Consider the following 21,111-nt stretch of genomic DNA (forward strand, 5'->3'; position numbering starts at 1 on the left):
AAATACAGTGACTTTCACCAAAGCATGTGTTCTATTTAATGTGTACATAAGGACAGCAACACATGTAAGCATGTATGAAGATTCAAAAGTGAAGAAAGTAATAAGGAAAACATCTGCAATAATAAGAGCAAATTATTTTTGAAGTCAAAACAAGTAATTTTATGGAACATCTCAGGATTTATAGAAGATGAAGAATCTTTTAACTGTCTATTTTTTCAATATTTTTCCTATGGAAGTAAGATTTCCTATCTTGGGGAAGAGGCTGACGCCGTTTTCCCTTTGTCTCCATATCCACAGTCGACAGCAGGGGCCACCATTTTGGGAGAGATCAGTACCCTGCCATTTTAAGAGTCTCCTTGCTCCCATGGGACTGCTGAGATTTAGCAATTTTGTGTTATTATTGACTGGTTGTTTTGGGGATTTGTTTGGCCTGTTGCTGTTTTGCATGTTAACAAACTGCTATTTTCTAACTTAGATCTACTAATATTTGTTCTTTATAGGCAGAAAGGGATTGGTTGAGATTAGGGGGAGGTAACTAATTTTAGAGTGTCCACATCTTTATATTTTTGTCATGACAGAAAGAAAGGTAGCAAGCCCAGAACAGATGTCTTGGTATCAGGAAAAACAAACTACTCTGGCAAAAGTCAAAGCACAAGCTGCAGGAAACTTGCTGCAGAAAGCCTTCTGGTTTTGTTGTCCCCAGTGTCTAGTTAACATTACTGGCACTCTTTTCTATGAAACTTCTTAAAGTTTCAATTTGATTCACAGAACATGAATGATTAATTAAAATTTCTAAAATTTACTTATTGTCAAGACAAAAAACAAACTTCATATATATTTCATTACATCTGTACTGAGCATATAAATCCAAGTGTCTGCTATAATCACATATTTCAGCAAGTATTCCAAAAATGTAGTTTTTATGCATGGCCTCTGGGATCAAGGCCAGTTGTAGCTACAAGATAGTTTACACTGCTGCTACCACATCACATGAACCTGGAGAGTGCCAAGATAAAGGCAAAGAAATAGGACCCAGCCATAATGCCCCCATCCCTTAAACAGTCTTCCAACTTTCAACTCCCCTGTATTGTTCTGCAACATCTTATGTCCTACAAATAGAACCACAGAATTGTAGTATACCCTAAGCTGGAAGGCACCCACCAGGATCACTCAAATCTAACTCCTGGCCACGCACAGAACACCTCAAGAGTTAAATCCACATGTCTTTGAGCATTGTCCAAACACTTCTTGACCTTTGTCAGGCTGGTGCTGTGACCACTTCTCTGGGGAGCCTGTTCAGCCATCCCCTGTATGAAAAACACTCTTCTAATATCCCACCTAAACCTCCCCTGACACAACTTCAAGCCATTCCCTCGCATCCTGTCCCTGTCCCCACAGAGCAGGGATCAGTGCCTGCCCCTCCTGCTCCCTCACAAGAAGCTGTGACTGCAGTGAGGTCTCCCCTCAGTCTCCTCCAGGCTGAACAGACCAAGTGCCCTCAGCTGCTCCCTGCATGGCTTCCCCCTTAGGCCCTTCACCATTTTCATAGTTCATACATATATGCTGCCCTGCAATGCACCCACACAGACAGCTGTTCTCAAAGGAGAGAAAATAGTTCAGAAAAATGCATTCCAACACTAAGAATACGTGCCAAAATATTGGAGTGAAATACTGACACAACAGGAAGAAATGTCAGAACACAGCATCAAAGTACAGAAAGTGTTATATGGGGCAATGCCTAAAAGCATTCTGACTGTGACAAGCTGACAAGAAAATCTTGACTTTGAATGCATTTAAGTCAAAAATTAGTATGACAAAGGGCCAACAAGGAAGTTATGAGGCACTAAGATTCTTAACTCTGGAAAGCCATTGAGGTTTAAAAAGTGAGAAAGAAACAAACCACTTATTTTCAGCAATAACTAAGTGAGAAGAAAACAAAATTGTTGGATGAAGGGCTAGAAGTATGTCATCAGGGCCTACAAGAAACTTTCAAAGCAAGTTATTTCCATGTTCATAGTTAATGGAAAGGAAAATTTAAGTTATGACCAAATAGGCTACACAACAACTCTAATTGATGTGAGACTAGGTTGGCACTGGTTATAATGGAATAACAGAAGTGCAGCAGGCTCCCTGCTCCTGGCTTTTGTCTTTCCCTTTGCTAAAATTCACAATGGAACTCAAAACTGGCAGATGTAGTGATTGGTTTTGCATGAAGTATCAAGACAAAAGGAAGGAGCTCTTTCTTTTCCGTGGAAGACCTTTCCTACTGGATTTTTTGCATCCAATTTTACACTCACTGCAACAAATACAACGTAGATGTGAGATTATATCCAGTAATTCTTAAAACATGTATTGACGGCATTGTGTGTATCACATCCAATGCTAATCTTTACTCAGATATAGTCAAATTCAGCCCCTCCTCACATAGATCACTATAGCTGCCTGACTTTGGTGGTACTACAAAGAAAAGTTCACTCTGTGATGGTTGGCTGGCTTTCACTAAACTGGATATAACTGTCCAAGTCAGAATTTTTATGAAGCAGCAGCTGTGGTAAACACCTCTCATCTGCAGTGAGATTCACAGCTCTCTCAGCAAACATACACTTTAAATGAAATTCAGCTCCTGCTGGAACAAAATTCTTTTACTACAAGATGAAGGGATGAGTTCAAAGTATTTTCAAAGTATTACTGATCCAGATGAAACCTAGACTGCTACTGAGCATCCAGCATCACCTTCAGAAATATCCTAAATGGAACTCAAAAGGAATACTTTGAAAGGACTAGCTTGGCCCAACCTCACTTGCACGTACGGCTTGATAAAAAGCACAGTCAAAGGTGATTCACTCACAGGAGATGCCTAAGCACCAGTTGGAAATCAAACATTAAAATATAACAAGATTCAAATGCAAGGTCCTGCAGATAAAATGTATTACAGAGGCATCTGACAACAGCTGTATTTGTTTAAATAGTCAGACATCAAAGCAGAATTCTAGGCACAACAGTGCCATCCAGGGGCCAGCTAATTGCTGGTAAATATCCAAATAATTCCCTGGAACTGATTTTTTTGTTTCTTTTTGGGTTTTGGGTGGTCTTTTGTTTCTTTGTTGTTTGTTTTTTTTGGTTTGTTTGTTTTTTTTGGGGGGGGGAGAGTTGATTTTTGTTTGGGTTTGTTTGTTTGTCAGTTTTTGTGGGGGCAGGCTTTTTGTGTGATTTTTGGTTTTGCTTTGGTCTTTTGTGTTGTTGGGCTGTTTACTAGTTTTTTGTACAAACAAAACTCGGTTTGTTTCAAACGATTCCCCCAAATATTTTCAAGTATGGCCTCACTTCTTTTGAATACTGCAGCAAATAAACAGAAATGTGGGGGGAAAAAACAATCCCTGATTCATTCTCTAGACATACTAAGCTTTGTTTTCATTTAAGCAAGGGTTATGCAGAACTTTCGAGAGAAGGGTATTTGTAGAAATTTAAATCAGCAAGTCCTTCTAGCACAATGAACAGGCAAATGAGGAGGAAAGTTCCGATGAAACTTGGCCAAACTTCTCAGACTGAGACAGTCCAAACCACATGCTCAGCCACACTTCACCACGCCTATTTAAAAATAATTATGTACGTAAAATTTCGCTAAAGCTTTAAGACGTACAGTTTCTACACGACCCTAAATCTCCCTTCAGCACAAATGGAAAACTCATTCTGGAAAATGCAAAGCACTTTGAGCACGGAGGGGACAGAGCAAGGTCAGGAGGTACGGCAGCGCTCACGGCTTGCGCTCCACTCCGCAGCAAAAAGGGGGACAAGGAAGAACCCAAAAATATTTCTAAGATTATGAACTAGTCGTGGGGGCAGCGGCCACTTCAGTTTAAGGATTTACAAGCGTACATGCCCTGCGGTTTGCATTCAGCCAGCCGGCCGGCGATGCAGCGCACGCCACAAGGCCGCGCCGCTCCAACCGAGACGCGCCCTGTAGGAACGCCCCGGAACCCTGCAGCTAGCCGGGCTAGGGGCCCGCCCCCTGCCCAAGCCGCTCTTCAGGCGGGAGAACCAGAAAAAAACCCCAAAGAGAGCTCTTTAACCCCGCCTTTGAGCGAGGGCTCCGGGGCGGGGCCGGGCCGGGCCCTCTGGGCGCCTGCGCGGGGTTTCGGTTCGCGCTGCGGCGGCGTGGGGCGGCTCGGAGCGGGGCCTGCGGGGACATGGCTCCCGTGCTGAACCTCAACAACGAGGTGAGACACTCGGGGCGCCGGGGGGAGCGGGCCGGGGCTCGGCCGGGGGCAGGTCAGCGGCGGCGGGCTGCCCTGCGAGCGAGCCGGCTCGGGGCCGGCGTGGCTGCCTGGAGCCCTAGGGAAGGCCCCGGGTGGTGCCGCCGTCCGTCGGCCTGGGGAAGCCGCGTCCCATCGTGCTGGAGCGCAGCTGCGGCGAAAACAAACATCCGTCGGCCGAAGTTAAGCTGCTTGTAGGGGGATTTCGACACGTGTGCTGTCCCTGAGTGCCGTTCCGTCACGCGTATCCTGCTGTGCTTGTGTTCACCCTGGAGTTTTGTGGGTGATCTACGGAGCCACCAGACCCCAGCTGCCTGTCTCCTGGAGGGCAAAGATACTGCCTTAATTTCTTGGGCGTGGAGGGACTGAAAATGAAAAATTAATGGGTTACACCTAACTCCCTGTTCTGTAAGGAGTTTGGTGTTTCATATTTATTTATCTTTTTTTTTCTTTTCTCTTTATAGCGTCATGTGTGTTTCACTTGTGGTGGATATTGGTTACATATTTGCAACTCATTGGGCCCAATAAGCCCGACACAGCTAAAGGAACCTCTTTTTAGGCGTTGCACCAACAGCTTGGAATAGCTGGCAGTTCTGCTGAGCATGTGTGGTATGAGCACCTGCACTTGGCACTGTACACTTCCAGACTTCCTACATAATTAACAGCTTGAATACAGTTGTCAGCAGAACAAAAATTACTTTGTTTTAAGCATGTAGTAACTTGGAGAGGGGTGCAGATTGTTCTCTTGGTCAAGAGTTTAGTGAAGTGTAGCCTATTCATGTTTGATCGTACATAAAATCAAGATACTTACTCAGTAGATTTTGGTTCTTGCTGTTAACAAGTGTAAGGTCAGAATGAGTGATTTGACATTGAAATATACCTGTAAGTCACCAAGGAAAGAAGAGGATGTTTCATCCACTGTTGTAGCATGGACTTCTTGTGATTGATTCATGTTCAGGTGACGTTTCATAGTCTTACACCACAAAAATGCTAATATAATGGGGGATAAAAACAGAAGCATTATTTGGCTGAGGAGTTCTTCACAAAAAGAGTATGATATGTTTCTGTACAAAAGTTTGGAAGATTTCAGTAAGGACACTGGGAATGTAATTGCATCTTATACTTCAAACATAACCTTCTCCTAACAGGAAACTGAAAGTTCTGGAGGAGGTAGCTTTTACCAGTTGCTACAGAAAGTAAGCACTGTAGTAATAGGTTCATCTGAGATGTCTGGTAGGGCAGAGACTGAAATCCTGAATGCCATCTCTTCAAGAGGGACAGGATATCAGTCTGGCTTAGAGCAGGATGGAGACCTACCATGAATAGATTAACAAGTGTTTTCCATTTCTGTGCATATGTCCTTTTGTTAGTGTCAGAGCTGTATTAATTGAAATTGGTGTTTAGTGATAAAATGTGAAATAAATTATTTACCAGTACTACAATGGTTCATATCTCTGTAACAAATACCCTCTGTGTATTTGTTACAGAGGTGCCATTGTAAGAAAGCATTTTAAGAGAAAAAAATCATATCTTCCTCTAATAAGAGATGAAATAGAGGAATTTTATTAGGACCATGATTAAAGAAATAATTTTTAAAATGCATTCTATTAAATATTTCTTATGTGTTCTTCCTATTTCCTAAGGGAAAGCAAATTACAGAGCATTTCTGTTCTGTGCACCTTCAGCTTTTTGCAGTCAGACAATACTAGGGATCATATAAGTTTTTCCTCATTGGGCCATATACAGTAGGCATGATGTTATTCCTTGCAGAGACAACCTTGTCACCCTTATATAGCTGATAAACTTGGCTGTCTTTGCTGGATTTACAGGAGTCCAGTATCTGAAAGGAGTCTACAGTAAGGCTGGAGAGAGACTTTTCTCAAAGTCATGTAGAGATAATACAAAAGGGAATGGTTTTAAATTGAAAGAGAGTAGATTTAGATAGGAAGAAATTCTATGCTCTGAGGGTGGTGAGGCACTAGCATGTGTTGGCCTGTGAATATTTGGATGCTCTGTCTCTGGAGTGTTTAAGGCCAGGTTGGATGCACTCTGGGTGCAAACTGGCCCAGTGGGAGGTGTCCCTGCCCACTGCAGCAAGGTTGGAACCAGGTGGTCTTTAAGGCCCCATTCAACCCAAACCATTCTATGAAATTCTGTGATATTATATTTACACATTTCAGGTTTCAATTGCAGCAAAGAAAGACTTCTGCTTTTATTTAACATAAAATACCATGTCCTTTTGAATCTTAAGGAATTCTAGGATGATAGATTTAATTTTTTTTTTTTACCAATTCATATTTTGTTTACAGGAAAAACAAATATTCTTAAGACCAGTGTTTCTCAGTGGTATAAACTGGCACTTAATGTTAATTAACCTTTATTTTAATTACTTACTGGTTAATGTTTGATATTAGTAGCTAACAAATAGTTATAAGTGTCAAAAAACTTGCTTGTTCTGCAGTGTCTACTGCATGAGGTGTATATGCGCTTCGAAACTAGAGGACATTTAATTGCATGATGATGATGAAGAAAAAAAATCCTCCAGGGAAGTGAGACAAATCGTGGATTGTGATGCCTGTGTCCTTTCTGAGAGCTTGTGAGCTCATTGGCTAATTTCAGAGAAATTGGAAAGGAGTGGAGACCTCAAAAGTTGTTGGGCTTTGAGAGTTTTTAAATTATAATTTAGTTAAAGAATAGTACCTTCATGGAACAATGTTCTCCCAATTGTTCTGTCTATAAGGAACAAAAAACGAAAATGTTACACTGTTTAAGTGACAGTATGACTGAAAGATTTAAAGTAACTGTGTGATGTTAAGGACCTAGGGTGAAAAGAGGAAATTGCACTTGTTGTGATGTGGTGAAATAAGATAGGAAATAATAAGAAACCAATAATAATCAATTATTCACCAATAATTAGCTTAAACATTTCATTTCTCTTTTAATGAGAAGTTATTTATAGCAGTGTAAATGCTAGAAGAAAACATCACTCTATTTCCATGTTAACAAGTAGGACTTGTGCCAAAAATGTGTAAAAATTTGTTTTTCTAGAGTTGAATATATACCTAGATAATAACAGAAATAAAGCAAGGTCTTGGCAGAACCCACAGTCAGCAAGGTCCAGTTGTCCTTAGAAGCCATCTTGCTGCTGGTATGGTTTCAGTGTGACTGCATGTCTGAACAATTGAGAGGGAAAAGGGTTAAGAAACACAACTTTTTTTGTCCTTTGAGCATCATATTGCTGTATAGAATTGCTGCATTTTGATTACTGCCCAAAGAAGAATTGTGTGGGGGAAGGAGGGAGGGTGGGTGCAAAGGAAATAAAAACCAGAAAATTGGAACAAAGTGAAACAGTGAAGATTAGAGTTTTTGGGAAAGAAGAAAATGCAGTATTCTTACCATTTTTATACTCACTGCGTTCATTGAAACAAAGGAATACATAAGTCGTAGAATGAAAGTTTCAGTTTTGCAATGACATAATCACTGCATATGACCACTGCATATGGTCTTACTTTTAAGGATTCATCTCTATTAAGCCTAATTGTATTCTCCAATTGTACTTACTCTTACAAGCATGCAGGCTGAAGGAGTTGTTTTAAAAACCTGTTGTTGTCTTGAATATATTTCTTATTTTAAAAAGCTTTCTAAGAAATTTCAGGTGTCTTGCCACAGAATAGCTCCAGAAGTTAAACTTTTCTGGAAATACGTGCTAGATGGCAGCACGTAATCGTCAACTACCATGGATAAGGGCAAGTTTAAAGGGAAATAGCTGATGTTTAGTGTGAAAAATTATCCTTGTGGATCAGCAGTACACAAGAGTATGAAACAGAAACTGTTGAATGGGAGCCCTACAGATTTCTAGGTTTTTTTCAGAATTTGTGTTTATTAAATTATGTTACTCTGTTTTTACAGTCATAATCTGCTATCAGTATTGTATTATTGCAACAAATACAGTTATCTTTCTACCCTCTTTTTTTTTGAATGGTATTTTGTTTGCAGATACCTCAAGGGGCTATGCTGCAGAGAGCTCATGAAGCTAATGCAAATTAAATCTGTGTACAGTGTCTTAAAACTAAATGTTCTAATGTGTACCTCTGTGAATGCTGTAATGGCTAAAATTGAGTATTGGGCATCATATTATATAAAGCAAATTCTTAGAGTTGAGATTTGTTTCTATTTGTGGGACATGTGAATCAAATTTTCCAAACTTGGTAGGATATGGAAACTTTGGTTTCAGGTGAATTTTGTCACAGAAGGAAATGTATATTTGGCAATGCTTATATAAAGAATGAGTTGTCTTGGTGTAGCAAGGGTAGGTGTTGTCCTTGTGTGTTCATACACAACTATGATAAAAAGCAAAAAGGAAAGAGCTATCAAAATGATACTTGTGTTAATTCAAAGTTAGTTCAAGTACATCCTTTTATAAGTAAATAATTTTTGGTCACCAAAGTTTCTGTATAGCAGTAAAGAGAGTGTGGTTTGAACAGAATACCAGGAAAGATTAGGGAGGGGAAAATTTGAGTGGGTCATTCATTCTTCCTGAAGCTGAATTGATTTCTATAGCCAAGAACTGCTTCATGATTTTTGTAAGTTGCACTAAATGTGAAAGATCTGAGAATATACCCATGCTAGTCCTTAGTGTATTATATATTTAGAGTTTTTATGCAGTATGTCTAGCATGCTTGCATAAATGTTTTTGAATTGATAATAAATAGTGTTTTAGTCTTTGAGTGGTCACCATTTTTGCAAGAAGCATTCAGTGCAAAGTGAGTTTAAGACTTCACTGTGTTACTTAAGATCTGCCTTACTTTCAGCCTTCTTCAGCATTATTTATGACTAGCATGTCACTCAGATGTGATGTTACTCTCTAGGAGGTACAGGTATCTCTTTAGGATGATAAATTAGATGTACAATTTAGAATCTTATTTATTCATGGTGTGTTTTTTTGCACACATTTTATTCTATAGAAACCAAGAGTGTTTTTAACATTGAAGTGCTTTTCATATAAGGCTTTTTGTGGAGAATTTCTTTGGAGTTCAGACAGATGAGACATGCCCCTTAAGGAGTATGATTCTCCAACTGTGTTTTCACAAGCATCTGCACTTGCTGCTTCTGAGTGTGGGGCTTCTCACTTACCCATTCCAGCCACATGGTCTTGCCTCGTTCTTCTGTGATTGTAAGAAGTTTGTTGCTAGAGTAGTTTTCTACTACAGATTGATGGTAGCAGGGTCTTACAAGCGAGTGAGAGCAGCAGGAATATGGGAGCTGAGATGAGTGGGATGGGCACAGAGGTGGAGAGATGGGCAATCCCACCACAGCAGCTGAGCTGTTTGAGTGGCTGACAGAGCTGTGCTGTTTTTCATCTTGTGTGTTTCTCTTTAAGCAGTGACTTTCTGTAAAATAAATACAGGATTTTAGGAGAGTATCTAAAATAATGTGTATTTATGTTGTTTGGTAGATGTTTGTTACAGAAGTTTACTAGTGGTCAAGGCCGTAAAGGCAGGAGAATTACAGAGTTCAAAGGGGATGGCAAAGGCACCCATATATTTGTCTGATCTTGATAGATTTACCTAATGAGCTCACACGAGAGTAGTTAAAAATCAGATTGAAAGAAGAGTCTTAGAATGTCAGTGGTGTAAAGGTATACAGGTGCTTAAGATGCTCTGTGGTCAGAATTGAAGCTGTAGCTGGGTACTGGAATTTCCAAGATCCCTGACCTTGAACCTGGTCATACAGTCTCTTATATGTCACTATGTTTATATTTATTTTTGGGGAAAAGTGACTAAAGGGGAAAAATGGTCTTTATGGTCTTTTTACCTGTTGCAAAAGAACAAGTTGCAGTCTGGTAAAGTAAAGGAAAATGTAATATATGAGTTGTATTTCCAACTGTAATTAAGAATTTAACACTTGGGCCTTCATGGACTTTCTTTAAAAATGCTTTTCACTATTGTGGGCAAGTTGATGTGAGCATTCAGGTTTTTAGTGCTAAGCTTTCCTTACAGTGATGAAAAAGAATCCTAGATGGAAACTTTCACAATAACACTGAGTGCTGCAGACACTGTGTGTAAGGTAGTTCGAAATACTGGGCAGCCAATCCAGTGCAGTGATCCAGCATCTCACTGGAATAAGGTAGCTACCTTCAAAGATCTGTTTTTACACTATCTCCTGGGCTATGTAGTAATTGAGGAATCCCTTGGGACAATTTGATACTTGTGTCTTCTCTCTTCTTATAAATGGGGAAGTGAGACTTGAAGTGAGGCATCTGACCAGTTATCTGGTATTGGACTGAGCTCTGAGATGTCTCACTGCTCATAATTCAAAATATAATCTTGTCCTTTAAGGCATGATGCTATATGATGGGGGAAAATTTTTAGTTTAATGGCTTAGTTGTTAGAAAACTTTCCAGTAATTGAGAAATCTGATGTATAGGTTCCCTCAGTCTGAAGTGAGTTGAATCCTGTGAATCTCAATGACCAGCAGAGTGCACTAATGGCAAATATTAACAAATACTGTTTCTGGGCTACTGTCTGGCAAAGAAGGGTGATTTTATGGAGTTAGGGGAGCCTGGTCATGTATTTCACCAGTGGGAGCATTTCCGTAGGAAAAGTCCTTGACCGTGCTCCAAGGGCTGCTTATCCAACAATTAGCATAGAATACATGAGCTCTCTGAAAGGAAAAACTGGAACTCAGAACTCTTTACTCCTGAGAAAATACTTCTTGTTGGTCTATAGATAAGCTCTCTTTTCCTATTTTCTCTGTGGTTTATGAGCTGTATTTCATCCAGCATCTATACAGTATGCTGGCCAAGCCATTTACTTGAAGTAGAGTTATTTACCCTAGACTCCTATATCATGTTTTTCAGTTCTGTTAAGTGCCCCAGCATCTAGACTGTTCCTCAGATGGACACCAGTTTTTGTACTCTTCCGAGCTATCTGCCAGTATTCTACAGATGTACCAGAGTCTCTGTCTCTTGGACAACTTAAACTGGCTTGAAGTTCATCTGAGACCACTTCAGAATTATTCTTAAGGTTGAGTGGCTAGCACTTCGATACTTTTGTAAGAGTATGGGTGTCTAGGCTGCTTTGTGGTCAAATTGAAACTGTGGATGACTATTGGCATTGCCAAAATCTGTGTATCCCTGGCTTGCACATGGTCTTAAATACTTCCTTCTGCATTCTCTTAAATGTGACTAAAGTCAGTCTAAAGACTTGGAAAGGCGTGTAAACAAGTTATGAGAACTGAGAAAAGATAAATTTCTGCACGATTCAAAACTGAATAGCTAATCTTTTCCATCAGTTCATTTCTTAGTATACTGGCAGATCACTACGTTTTTTCTGTATATTACAAGTCTATGCAAAGTTGGAAAGCAAACACGGCTTTCTTTTAAAACTGGAATACTTGGCAGCAGTCATTTTAGCTCTATGGAAATGCATGTAAAAATTCTTGCATTAGTTGTGTTACTAATAAATAATTGTAGGCACAACAGTTTCTTGAAGAAGAAAGTTGTGCTACATAGGGCTTTATTTCTGCTTGAAACAGTTCAAGTGTTAAATTGCTGACATTCTTTTACAGACCATGTAAATGTCCTAAGGAAAAAGTCTTTTGAAAGCTTATGAAATTTCCAAACTTATACTCTGTGAGATAAAATTCTGAGGAATTGTGGCTTTTTTTTTTCCTAGGAACTGTTCCAGCAGCTGTTTCTAAAGTTTCTAGAGTTGCCACATCATCAGTTTTACTAATATTAGCAGCAAATTCTGATCTGCTTGCTCTTCACACAGATTTTTTTCAGCAGATTACTGAAGCAATTAACCATGGCTAACAAGGCAGTTTTTTTACTTTTGACAGTGTTGTATACAGCTGTTATCGGACTACTGTACTTGAGGACTGTAATGAAAACTTTTTCTTAGCTCAAGTGGTTTATATAAAGTGTGTGTGGTAGGCCACGTAGGCTAGTAAGATGCTCTCATAAAACAAAAACATCTGTGGTTCCTTGGTGTGGTAGTGTGCAATAATGAAAAAAACATGCAAACGGTCATGGGAAACATAGTAACTTTTACTTTAAAGGAACTGTATGGTACTTGCAGTACACAGTCTAGTTTTTTATTAAATGTAATTTATGGCTGTATATGCCTGAGTAAAACACAATTTAAAAATGATTCTGTTACAGTAAATGTGCGTAATTGCTTACTGCTGTCCTTGCAGAGGTCTTTCAGCAGCCTTTGCATTGCTGGTGTGGAACTTATTGCTAAATGAAGAATGGAGCAAGGCTGAAATGGGTGTAGAAGGGAAGATGTAGTGTTAGACATATTCATAATAGAATATGGAAGCTTGGAGGAGGAGATGTTTCTAGAAGGAGGATAGTAGTCAGTTATGAATTCATTGCAAATTGCTCATTGGTATGCAATGCTAAAATTCTTAATGGAGAGGTAAAGTGGCCAACACACTAAATTCAGTGGCTCTTTTGAATGTCTTTCAAGTCATATAAAGTAAAGAGATTTAAAATTCTTGTACTGATTTTATATGAAAAAGATTACCATTATGTTATTTCCTTTTCAAAGTAGAGTCACAGTGATACCTGTTTATTCATATTCATTTAATACCAAATGGCACTCGGCATAAAAATGAAGCAGAGGCTGATTGCTCTCTTCGCTAGCTGGAAGGAGGTTGTCCAGCTCCAGGCTGTGAGGTGGGGATTGGTCTCTTTTCCCAAGCAACAGGACAAGAGGAAATGGTATCAAGTTGTGTCAGATTGACTGTTAGGGAAGATTTCTTCACCTAAAGGATTGTTGATCACTGTAATGGGATGCTCGGGGTAGTGGCTGTGTCATCATTCCTGGAAGCATTTAAAGGTATGAGATGTGGCACTTAGGGACATGGTTCAGTGGTTGGCTTGGCAGTGTTTGGTTTATGGTTAGGCTTTATCATCTTAAAGGTGTTTTTCAGTGTAAATGATTCTGTGGATCCTCTTTTCTGTTTTATGAGGATACATGAGAAAACGTAAGGTCGTGTACAAACATAGGGAGATGAAGGAAGAGATGAACAAATAAAAGCTATTTGCAAAAGAGCCTGGTAAAAACTGTTCTGAATAGCAAGTGGTTCAAAGGAATGAATGGTAAATTTCATTCAGAGGCAGGTGTCGCTGAGGAAATGCTGCAGAGGTTGTGAATAGCACGGGGAGCATACCTGACATAGATCAGATAGGAATTCCAAACAATATAAAACAACAGGGCAGATAAGGTTCCTGCAGGGGAGGTGAGGGAAAGAGAAGAAGGAAGGAAGGAGCTTGGAAGTATTTAAATATTAGAAAATGATGGGTGGGTGATGAGGTGTGTTGAACAAGATGAAATGAAGAGAGCTTATACAGGCGGGACAGGGGAAATCAGTTTGGTAAGAAAAACCTAGAGACTGAAGGTAGCAAGCTTCGTAAGAGGAAAATCTTCCAACAGAACCAACACTTGGTGTGGAAGAGAAGTTGTCAGTGGCTAGACAATGAACATACTATTGGGCAGACAGGTGAGAGTACTTTTCTGTCACAACAAAGAAGATTTTGCAAGAACCCTTAAGTATTGCTGCAAGTTGTTAGTAATACTGGGACAGTTGTGTACAAATCTCTTGAAGATTTGGCATCTTGGCAGCTGATGGAGAACAACTTGTGGAAAGGTATTTAAATTAATGAATAAATGTCAGACATCTGGCATGGATATTTTAAGTACTTTATTCCTTCTGCTTTTCATACTTGTCCTTTTCCCCAGTTTCTATTGATGTCATGAAGAAACTTCTAGGAAAAATGCAGGTTATTAGATTATTAGATTTTTGGGGCTTTTTTAAACACTGACTTTCCCATGTGTTTGTATTTATGAAAAATTCTCATCATTAATTTTTTTTTTTTTTTTTTTAACTGAACTGAGGGAATAAGAAACACTGACTGGTGCAGCAAGGAAATTTTCTATTCCCACTAGCAAGAATTCTTCCCATCCTTGCGAAAAGACTGAAGAGTAGCTTATGTGGTAGTGCCACTTAAAATTTTTCTTTAACTTTGTTTTTTTTGCATAAATTGACTGAAAGTTCCCACAAAAAATACAGGTCATAGAGACATAATAGCAGAAAGCACCTTAAGGGATGAGCAGTTTTTCTGTGCAAAGTAGGATAGTATTTCAGAGTTTGTCAGGCCAATAATACTGCAGCATGTTTGAAGCCAACGGAAGTTTACCTCACATTCTGATGATGTTCATAGTATTTGGCTGAATATTCATCCTGTTTGGAAGTGTAAGTCAGAAAGATCTGTGATGCAAATTTGGATTTCCTTTGTATGAGGTTTTTATCAGAGTGTGTTTCCTGAGGCCATGGCTTTTGCTGGTCACTGGCATACCCTAGGTCTGAACAGGGGTTGTACTTGTACTCACTGGATGTATTTTGATACTGGACTTGTTAGTCTATTAGTAAAAGGAGCCTCAAGCTTCTTATAAGAATTTTAGCGTTGGTAGCAGTTTTTTAAGACTTTTTTTTTTTTTTTTTTTTTTTTTTTTTAAATTTGTTTTTTTTATTTTAGAAGAAAGGCAAAAGTACTAAATACTTTGAAAGCCATAAACCACAAATGCATCTTTTCTGTTATTTCCGTATTTTCTTGTTCTCTTTTCTTTTTTTAACAAAGGATTTTTTCCTTTTAAAAATGTGGATACTAAATCCTTCTTATTTGTTTCTCAATAGCTTTTTTCCCAGTCATAAGAAGAAAGAAGTTATTTTTCTTATCATAGTTACAACAGTTACTTTCATAATGCAAGCTAAATGTATATTTACGGTTATTCTAAAAATTTTGGTATTTAGCTAATTTTTTTATCTTTCAGATTTAGGAAGAAATGGAAAATTATTTAGTAGTTATTTCTCCAACTTCATCATTCCTCTCCTGATGCTGTTTTGTTTCATTTAATGAACTCAAAACCATTTTTTCTTAATTATTTCTTTATGTTATATGTTACTGTATAATAATAACAACTATATGGTGACATTGAAATATGAATTTTGAAATGGATGAGTCTTGCAAAATGAGTGTTTGTGTTAAATGTTTGTGTTGAATGAAATAATATAATAATAATAATAACAATAATAATAATAATAATGTATTTCCTGATAATATTAATATGCAAATATTTGTCAAATATTGCAATTCTGATGTTAGTTCACAACTCTTACATGGCTGACAGTTTTCACAAAATGTGTAGGAGCTCTGGCCTGTGATGTGTCAACCTTGATTTCAGTTCAATAAGCCCAAGATTTACCACCAAGAGGTGGATACTGACAGACAAACAGTGTGCAGACAAACCTAATTTTCTCAGAAGCCAGGCTAACAAATATAATTTCAGATTACAGAGTTTTGATATTCTGTTCTTTCTGAATAGCTGAGCAACATAGTAGCGTTCAAGGAATTTTTTTGTGGTGATTTAGGGAGACCATACTACCATTTATGTTAGCGTCTCTTAATCTCAAGCCGAAGCAGTCACACCACCAAACACAGCTTCAAATTGATACTGGAATCACTGTGGTTGAATTTCTGTATTTTGTTATGGGGACAGGTCCTTACCCAATTTTGACACAATTTTCTTTTCATGATGGCAGTTCAGCTCTACAGGTTTGGATCATGTTCGTGACTTACATAATTAATGTAAAAAATTACCCAGATTGTTTGTGAGTCATTGTAGTCAAGCTGTCATGATTCAGATTATGCAAGTAATGTAGAGATTCATAATGTGATCGGGTGCTCTTTTACAGCTGCTTTTAACAGGCTCACCATTTGAAGAGGGGTAAAAGCCCTCAGCACACTTGCTATTTATTCATGTGTGTTCACCCTCATAATTCTTACATTACTACTGCAGCTTCTGCTCTTACTGTCTTTCTGTAAAATCAAAGCTTAAGGAGGCATGAAATTCACATGTGACTTCTAGCTAAAGCTCTGGTCTAATTAAGAAGTCCTAGTCATCAAAGTCCATTGATTTGAGTTTGTCTGTATTGGGTGCCTTGATCACATCCTCCTTCAACATTCCATGAAAATATCTTTAGCAGAGTGATAACTGGGGGTTTTCAAACTTGTATTCAGGTGATCAATTAAATACAGAGTTAGAAATTACCTTCAGGTAGTCCTCTGTTTTGGAGAACACGTTCTACTTCCATGTGTTATATATGTATACATACATCTAAAACTCCATCTTGAGGCTAGTTTATAACAGTTATTTCTTATCTGGATGTTTACAACTACTGATGTGTATTTAGGGTTTAGAAATGTGTCTAGCCATCTCATGATCCTGGTTTGGACTTGAATGCTTTCTGAGGTACTGCATGGAATTGACTCAATCCAGTGAGACACTGACTTTGAAGCAGTAAATCCATTAAATTCTGGTCTTTGGCAGTGATCAAGTAATTCTAGGCTATAGCCTTACTCCCTCCCAACTATCTTAGATATTTGGAATTGCTTTTCAAAACCTTTGGATGAAAATGATCTTTTCTAGTATTTCTAAGTACTTACTGTGGTTTCCACTTGGAGAAATTATGCTAGAAATGACAACTGTTCTCCATGCAGGAGGAAATACAGTGCTATAATGAATAAAGAAACCCATATTTTAGTGCTTCAGTTGGGAAAGTACAAAGAAAGCAGCATGGGCAGACTGTGGAGGAAGGGTTTGACAGTAACTCACTAGGGGTGTGTGCATTACTTTTCTTGTGAGGAAGGTGGAAATTTGCCCAAGTGGGTGGTGTGCTTTTTTTCATTCATCCTTAGCAAACCCCTTGGGAAACCTGACAGGGTGAGTACCCAGAGGCCTGAGAAGCTGCAGGTGTTTTGCTTTTGGGATGCTCCAGCTAGCAGTGGCATTTCTGCCTGCTTTGGGCAGCAGGGTGCAATAGTTTAATCCAGAAGAATTTACCTCATGTTTCAAGAGTTTTTGTATGTTCTGATAGTTGTACTGGGATAGAATTGAATCCACTTGATTCAGATCTGTTCTCATGTAGCTGCAGATGGCAAAGGCAAGATTTAACACCATGTTGGTATGGCACAAACAGTGACAGAATAACTGTGTTCCTTAGCACTGTCTGTTATTGTCGTCTGATTTGTTGTGGTCCATCTCTCTGTCTTCTGTATGTTCTTACTTAGCTCTTTCGTGCTGGAACTAGCTAACCATTTAGGTGACCATAAGGGAAAACAGTTTAGGAAACTGATCTGGCTGAAAAATGTTGTTTTGGTTTTTTTATATATTATTTTTGCAGTATATATTCATATAAAAATGTTCCAGAACTGAACACTGATACTCTACACAAGTATGTTTGTTGTTTCTTGCTGCCTTTGCTACCCTACTTATATATGTTTTTATAATGCAAATATATGAAGCTGTCTTTCTGCCTATGTCCACATATTTTGACATGTATAAAATATATACTGTAATACAGGAATTCTTTTTGTAAAAAAAAGAGAGAAAAAAAGGAAATTTGGCAACTGCTAACTTTTCCTAAGAATCTAAAAATCATTAGATCTTTCAAACTGGCATTCCAGATAATAGAGAGAAGTATTTGTAATGAAGTTCCAGAAACATTTTTTTTGCTTAGATTATTCACTCAAAAGATTATGTACTATTGTTAGTTCTGGCTAATATGTGATCCAACTGCAGGTGTTTCAAATTTTAAAACTCTCTGTTGCCAAATAGCACCAAAATTAACATTGAGAATACTCTGTTGCCGTGGTAATTTCTTGGTTAGAAGACTGCCAACTAACTATAAAGTGAAACCAGTGCTTTTGATGTGCCCTAAAATGAGGAAGGGAAAGAAGATCAGTGAGAACTGAAACGTTACTGAGCTCTATGGTTTTTTTGTAGGTATTGGAGAGACCTTGAATATTCAACTTAAATGCATTTCACTTTCTTTTTATTGTTTGGTTTGGTTTTTTCTTAGCTGGTTTTCTTGCTTTGACACTTGCTGATGTGCAATTTAAGCAATTTGTAAAAATTTTTTTAAATGGTCACTGTAATTTGGTGTATTTTTAGTGACTTCTTCCCATTTACTTTAGCAGCACTGTTTAAATATTAAGGAGTTCAGAAGTAAATATCTTACTGCAGTAAAATCTAAAAGCTATTGTGTACCTATGGGCATATATAAATAATTTTTTCCTTTTGCTTTGAGCCATTTGAGTCATCTTAGTAGATCAGGCTTGCATTTCAACCTCCTAGGGTTCACTTGGCATGAAGGGAATGTATGAGAACTGAAGTATATCCTGTACCTGCAATTTCATCTTTTTCCTGTCATTCATTCACTAGACCCCAGTATATGGTAATTTGTCAATAGCAATATGATAGACTATATTTAAAATAGACTCTTCCTAGGACAGAATTAACAACCTTGATTCTTGATGTTTTCTCCTTGTTATCCCACTCTCAGGTGTGACTCTCATGTCAGATAAATCCTGTTAGCCTGGAGAGTACAGGAAGAAACTGAAATGGAAAAATAAGCTTAGAATTACCCTCTTTTTTTTCCCAGGCATCAAGCAATAGAAAAGACATAAGAGACCTTATTATTGCACAATTAATTTGGATGTATCTATGTAAAATTACAGAACACTGCTTTCAGAACACAGTCTTCAAATGATAGAAGAAATATGTTTGCAGTTGTGTCTGCAAAGTTGTCTTGTTGAAGACAGTGTTCATATAGGAGAGACCTTACCATGCTGGGGGAGAGGCTGGAGGCCTCTGTTTAACGGACATGTGTCTGTTCAACATCATGGCTATTTCACAATGTTACAAAATCTTAAAATTACATTTTTTTTTCACTAGATGAGGTTACATCCAGTGTCCTTTTTGTGAAGAGAACAGAATGATTTGTCTTTTCTGGTTGCTTGTACCAGAACTAGGACTAACTAGACTGTGTGCTGGCATAAAGCAGAAGTGGATGAAGAAATTCTGGTCTGTCTAGTGCTGGTTGTTTAAGGATTTAATAATTTAAGTGCATTATTGGGTCAGGACCAAAGTATTCAGTACCTCATGGGCTGAAGTCCAAGAAGAACAGTTGTATGTGCTTCAGACTGCTCCAAAGAAAAGGACATGTCCATCAATTTATTGGCTTTCATGCATTCTGGATAGCTGGGGCTGACTAAGTTAACTTCTATTAACTTTAGTTAGGAAGAATTTAAAACATTCTAGGTCGTTCAGGTATTTTCATATACAGTATTAGCTTTTGTATGTGGTAATGAAAAAAAAAAAAACAACTTTTCCTTCACAGTTGTTCTAGTCTTTCAGTGTTTTTTGAATAAAATGTATTCAAACCAAGTCATAGGCAGGAACATATTAGTGCTTCTCTTAATCCATTGCATTTCTTTTTTAATAATTTGGGGGTTTGGTTTTGGGATTTTTTTGGTTAAGTACAGTTGATACTATAGTTCAGAGTAGACACGTACCTTTCTTGATACATCTACAAATCTTTAGTCACACTTTCCTTTATTTTTTTCTAATTGGCTGAACACTAGCTTAGTTTGGAGTCATGTTGCTTGTACAGACCTCAAAACAAGTTTCAGAATTAGCCAAGTATAACATTTTTTCAAATGTAATGTTCATTTGAGAACTTTGCTGCTGTTGTCTTAAAAATGTGAAGGCAAATATCTTTGACTAGTCATGTGAATTTGAATGTATAATTGTACCTACACTGTCATTTTATCTACATTCCTTGATGTGTTTTTCTTGCTATCCCTAATATGAGGACTGTTTTTTAGTAATGTAGACTTTCAGAACCTAAACTAGACTTCTTGATGTTGTTTTATCTAAAAATGCTTTACATTTCTCTTGAAGAGACTTGAAAATTTTCAAACAAGTTTTTTTGGAACAGCTTAATTTTGTGGGAGGCTCTTGACTTTCTATTCTATTGCACGTGTTTTGTCTTGTGTTACATTGTACAATTATAGTGTCCCATTAATTTAAAAGGGATAATGTTTGCGATCAGAGGCCCTTTCCAGACAGTCTGCATTGATTTAGGAACTGATTCAGTGCTTCCAAGACCTTTGTTAGTCAAAATTAATTTGTAACTATGAGTGAAATACCAGTGTCAACGGAACTATTTCATGAAAAAAACGTAGCGAAGACTTAGACATCAAAGGTACAATTAAGTTATCTTGTGTCAGTTTCTTTCTGGGCAGGAGAAGGGCTTGGACGTGCTGAGGATTGGGAAGGTTTGACTGGACTACCACACAAAAAAACAAATCTCTAGGAAGGGCTGTTAACCCTTTGGAGCCAGGTATAACCTGAAATAAAAAGACAAAGTAGTCTCAGCTGTGAATTTTGGGTTAAATTCAGTTCTGGTAATTCTTTAAACATACACTTGTTCTTTATTATTCGCTAGAAATCACACCCTTGATTTGATATGTACCCTCTGGTACCTTTGTATTGTGTCAGTGGTACCCGTCCATTAAATTTGGGGCTGTTTTCATTGCCAGATGCATTGTGCCAAATATCACTTAAATGCAGGCTGTGCTTAAAGCCAGCAGTTCCTGTTACAATCTCCCTCAGTAATGTGCACTCATTGGAAAAGGTGAGTTGCAGTATAGTTTCTAGCTCTTGTCTGGCTTGTCACCTGCTGATCCCCTGCTGTGCTCTTTGCTTGCCCTTTCTTGAAAGGGCGGCAGCAGCTACCACCTGCATATGGCTTGAAATGATTTGTGTGCAGATGGTTGGCACGTGTCATGCTTGGTGGCAGTGCTTACTGCAAGTGGCAAGCTCTTGGTTGATGGATGCCTCTCTTTGTAGAGTACCATCAGTCATGGAATTTTTTGGATTTCATCTTTGTTTAGCATTAGTAGCAATATAAATACATCATTCTGTGAAAAAGCACAGTGCCAAAT

General features: G+C 38.2%; 1 protein-coding gene across 1 annotated transcript in view; it reads left to right on the forward strand.

Annotated features, from left to right (window-relative positions):
- Positions 1-3,968: 3,968 nt before the first annotated feature.
- SRFBP1 (serum response factor binding protein 1) overlaps positions 3,969-21,111 on the forward strand; it is a 64,417-nt gene continuing 47,274 nt past the window's right edge. Inside the window, exon 1 of the mRNA XM_056513474.1 lies at positions 3,969-4,217. Within this exon, the coding sequence (XP_056369449.1) occupies positions 4,188-4,217 (30 nt within the window). The 5' untranslated portion in view covers positions 3,969-4,187. The remainder of the gene's footprint in view (positions 4,218-21,111) is intronic.

This window comes from Oenanthe melanoleuca, chromosome Z (genome assembly GCF_029582105.1).
Source record: "Oenanthe melanoleuca isolate GR-GAL-2019-014 chromosome Z, OMel1.0, whole genome shotgun sequence".
NCBI classification, from domain to species: Eukaryota; Metazoa; Chordata; class Aves; order Passeriformes; family Muscicapidae; genus Oenanthe; species Oenanthe melanoleuca.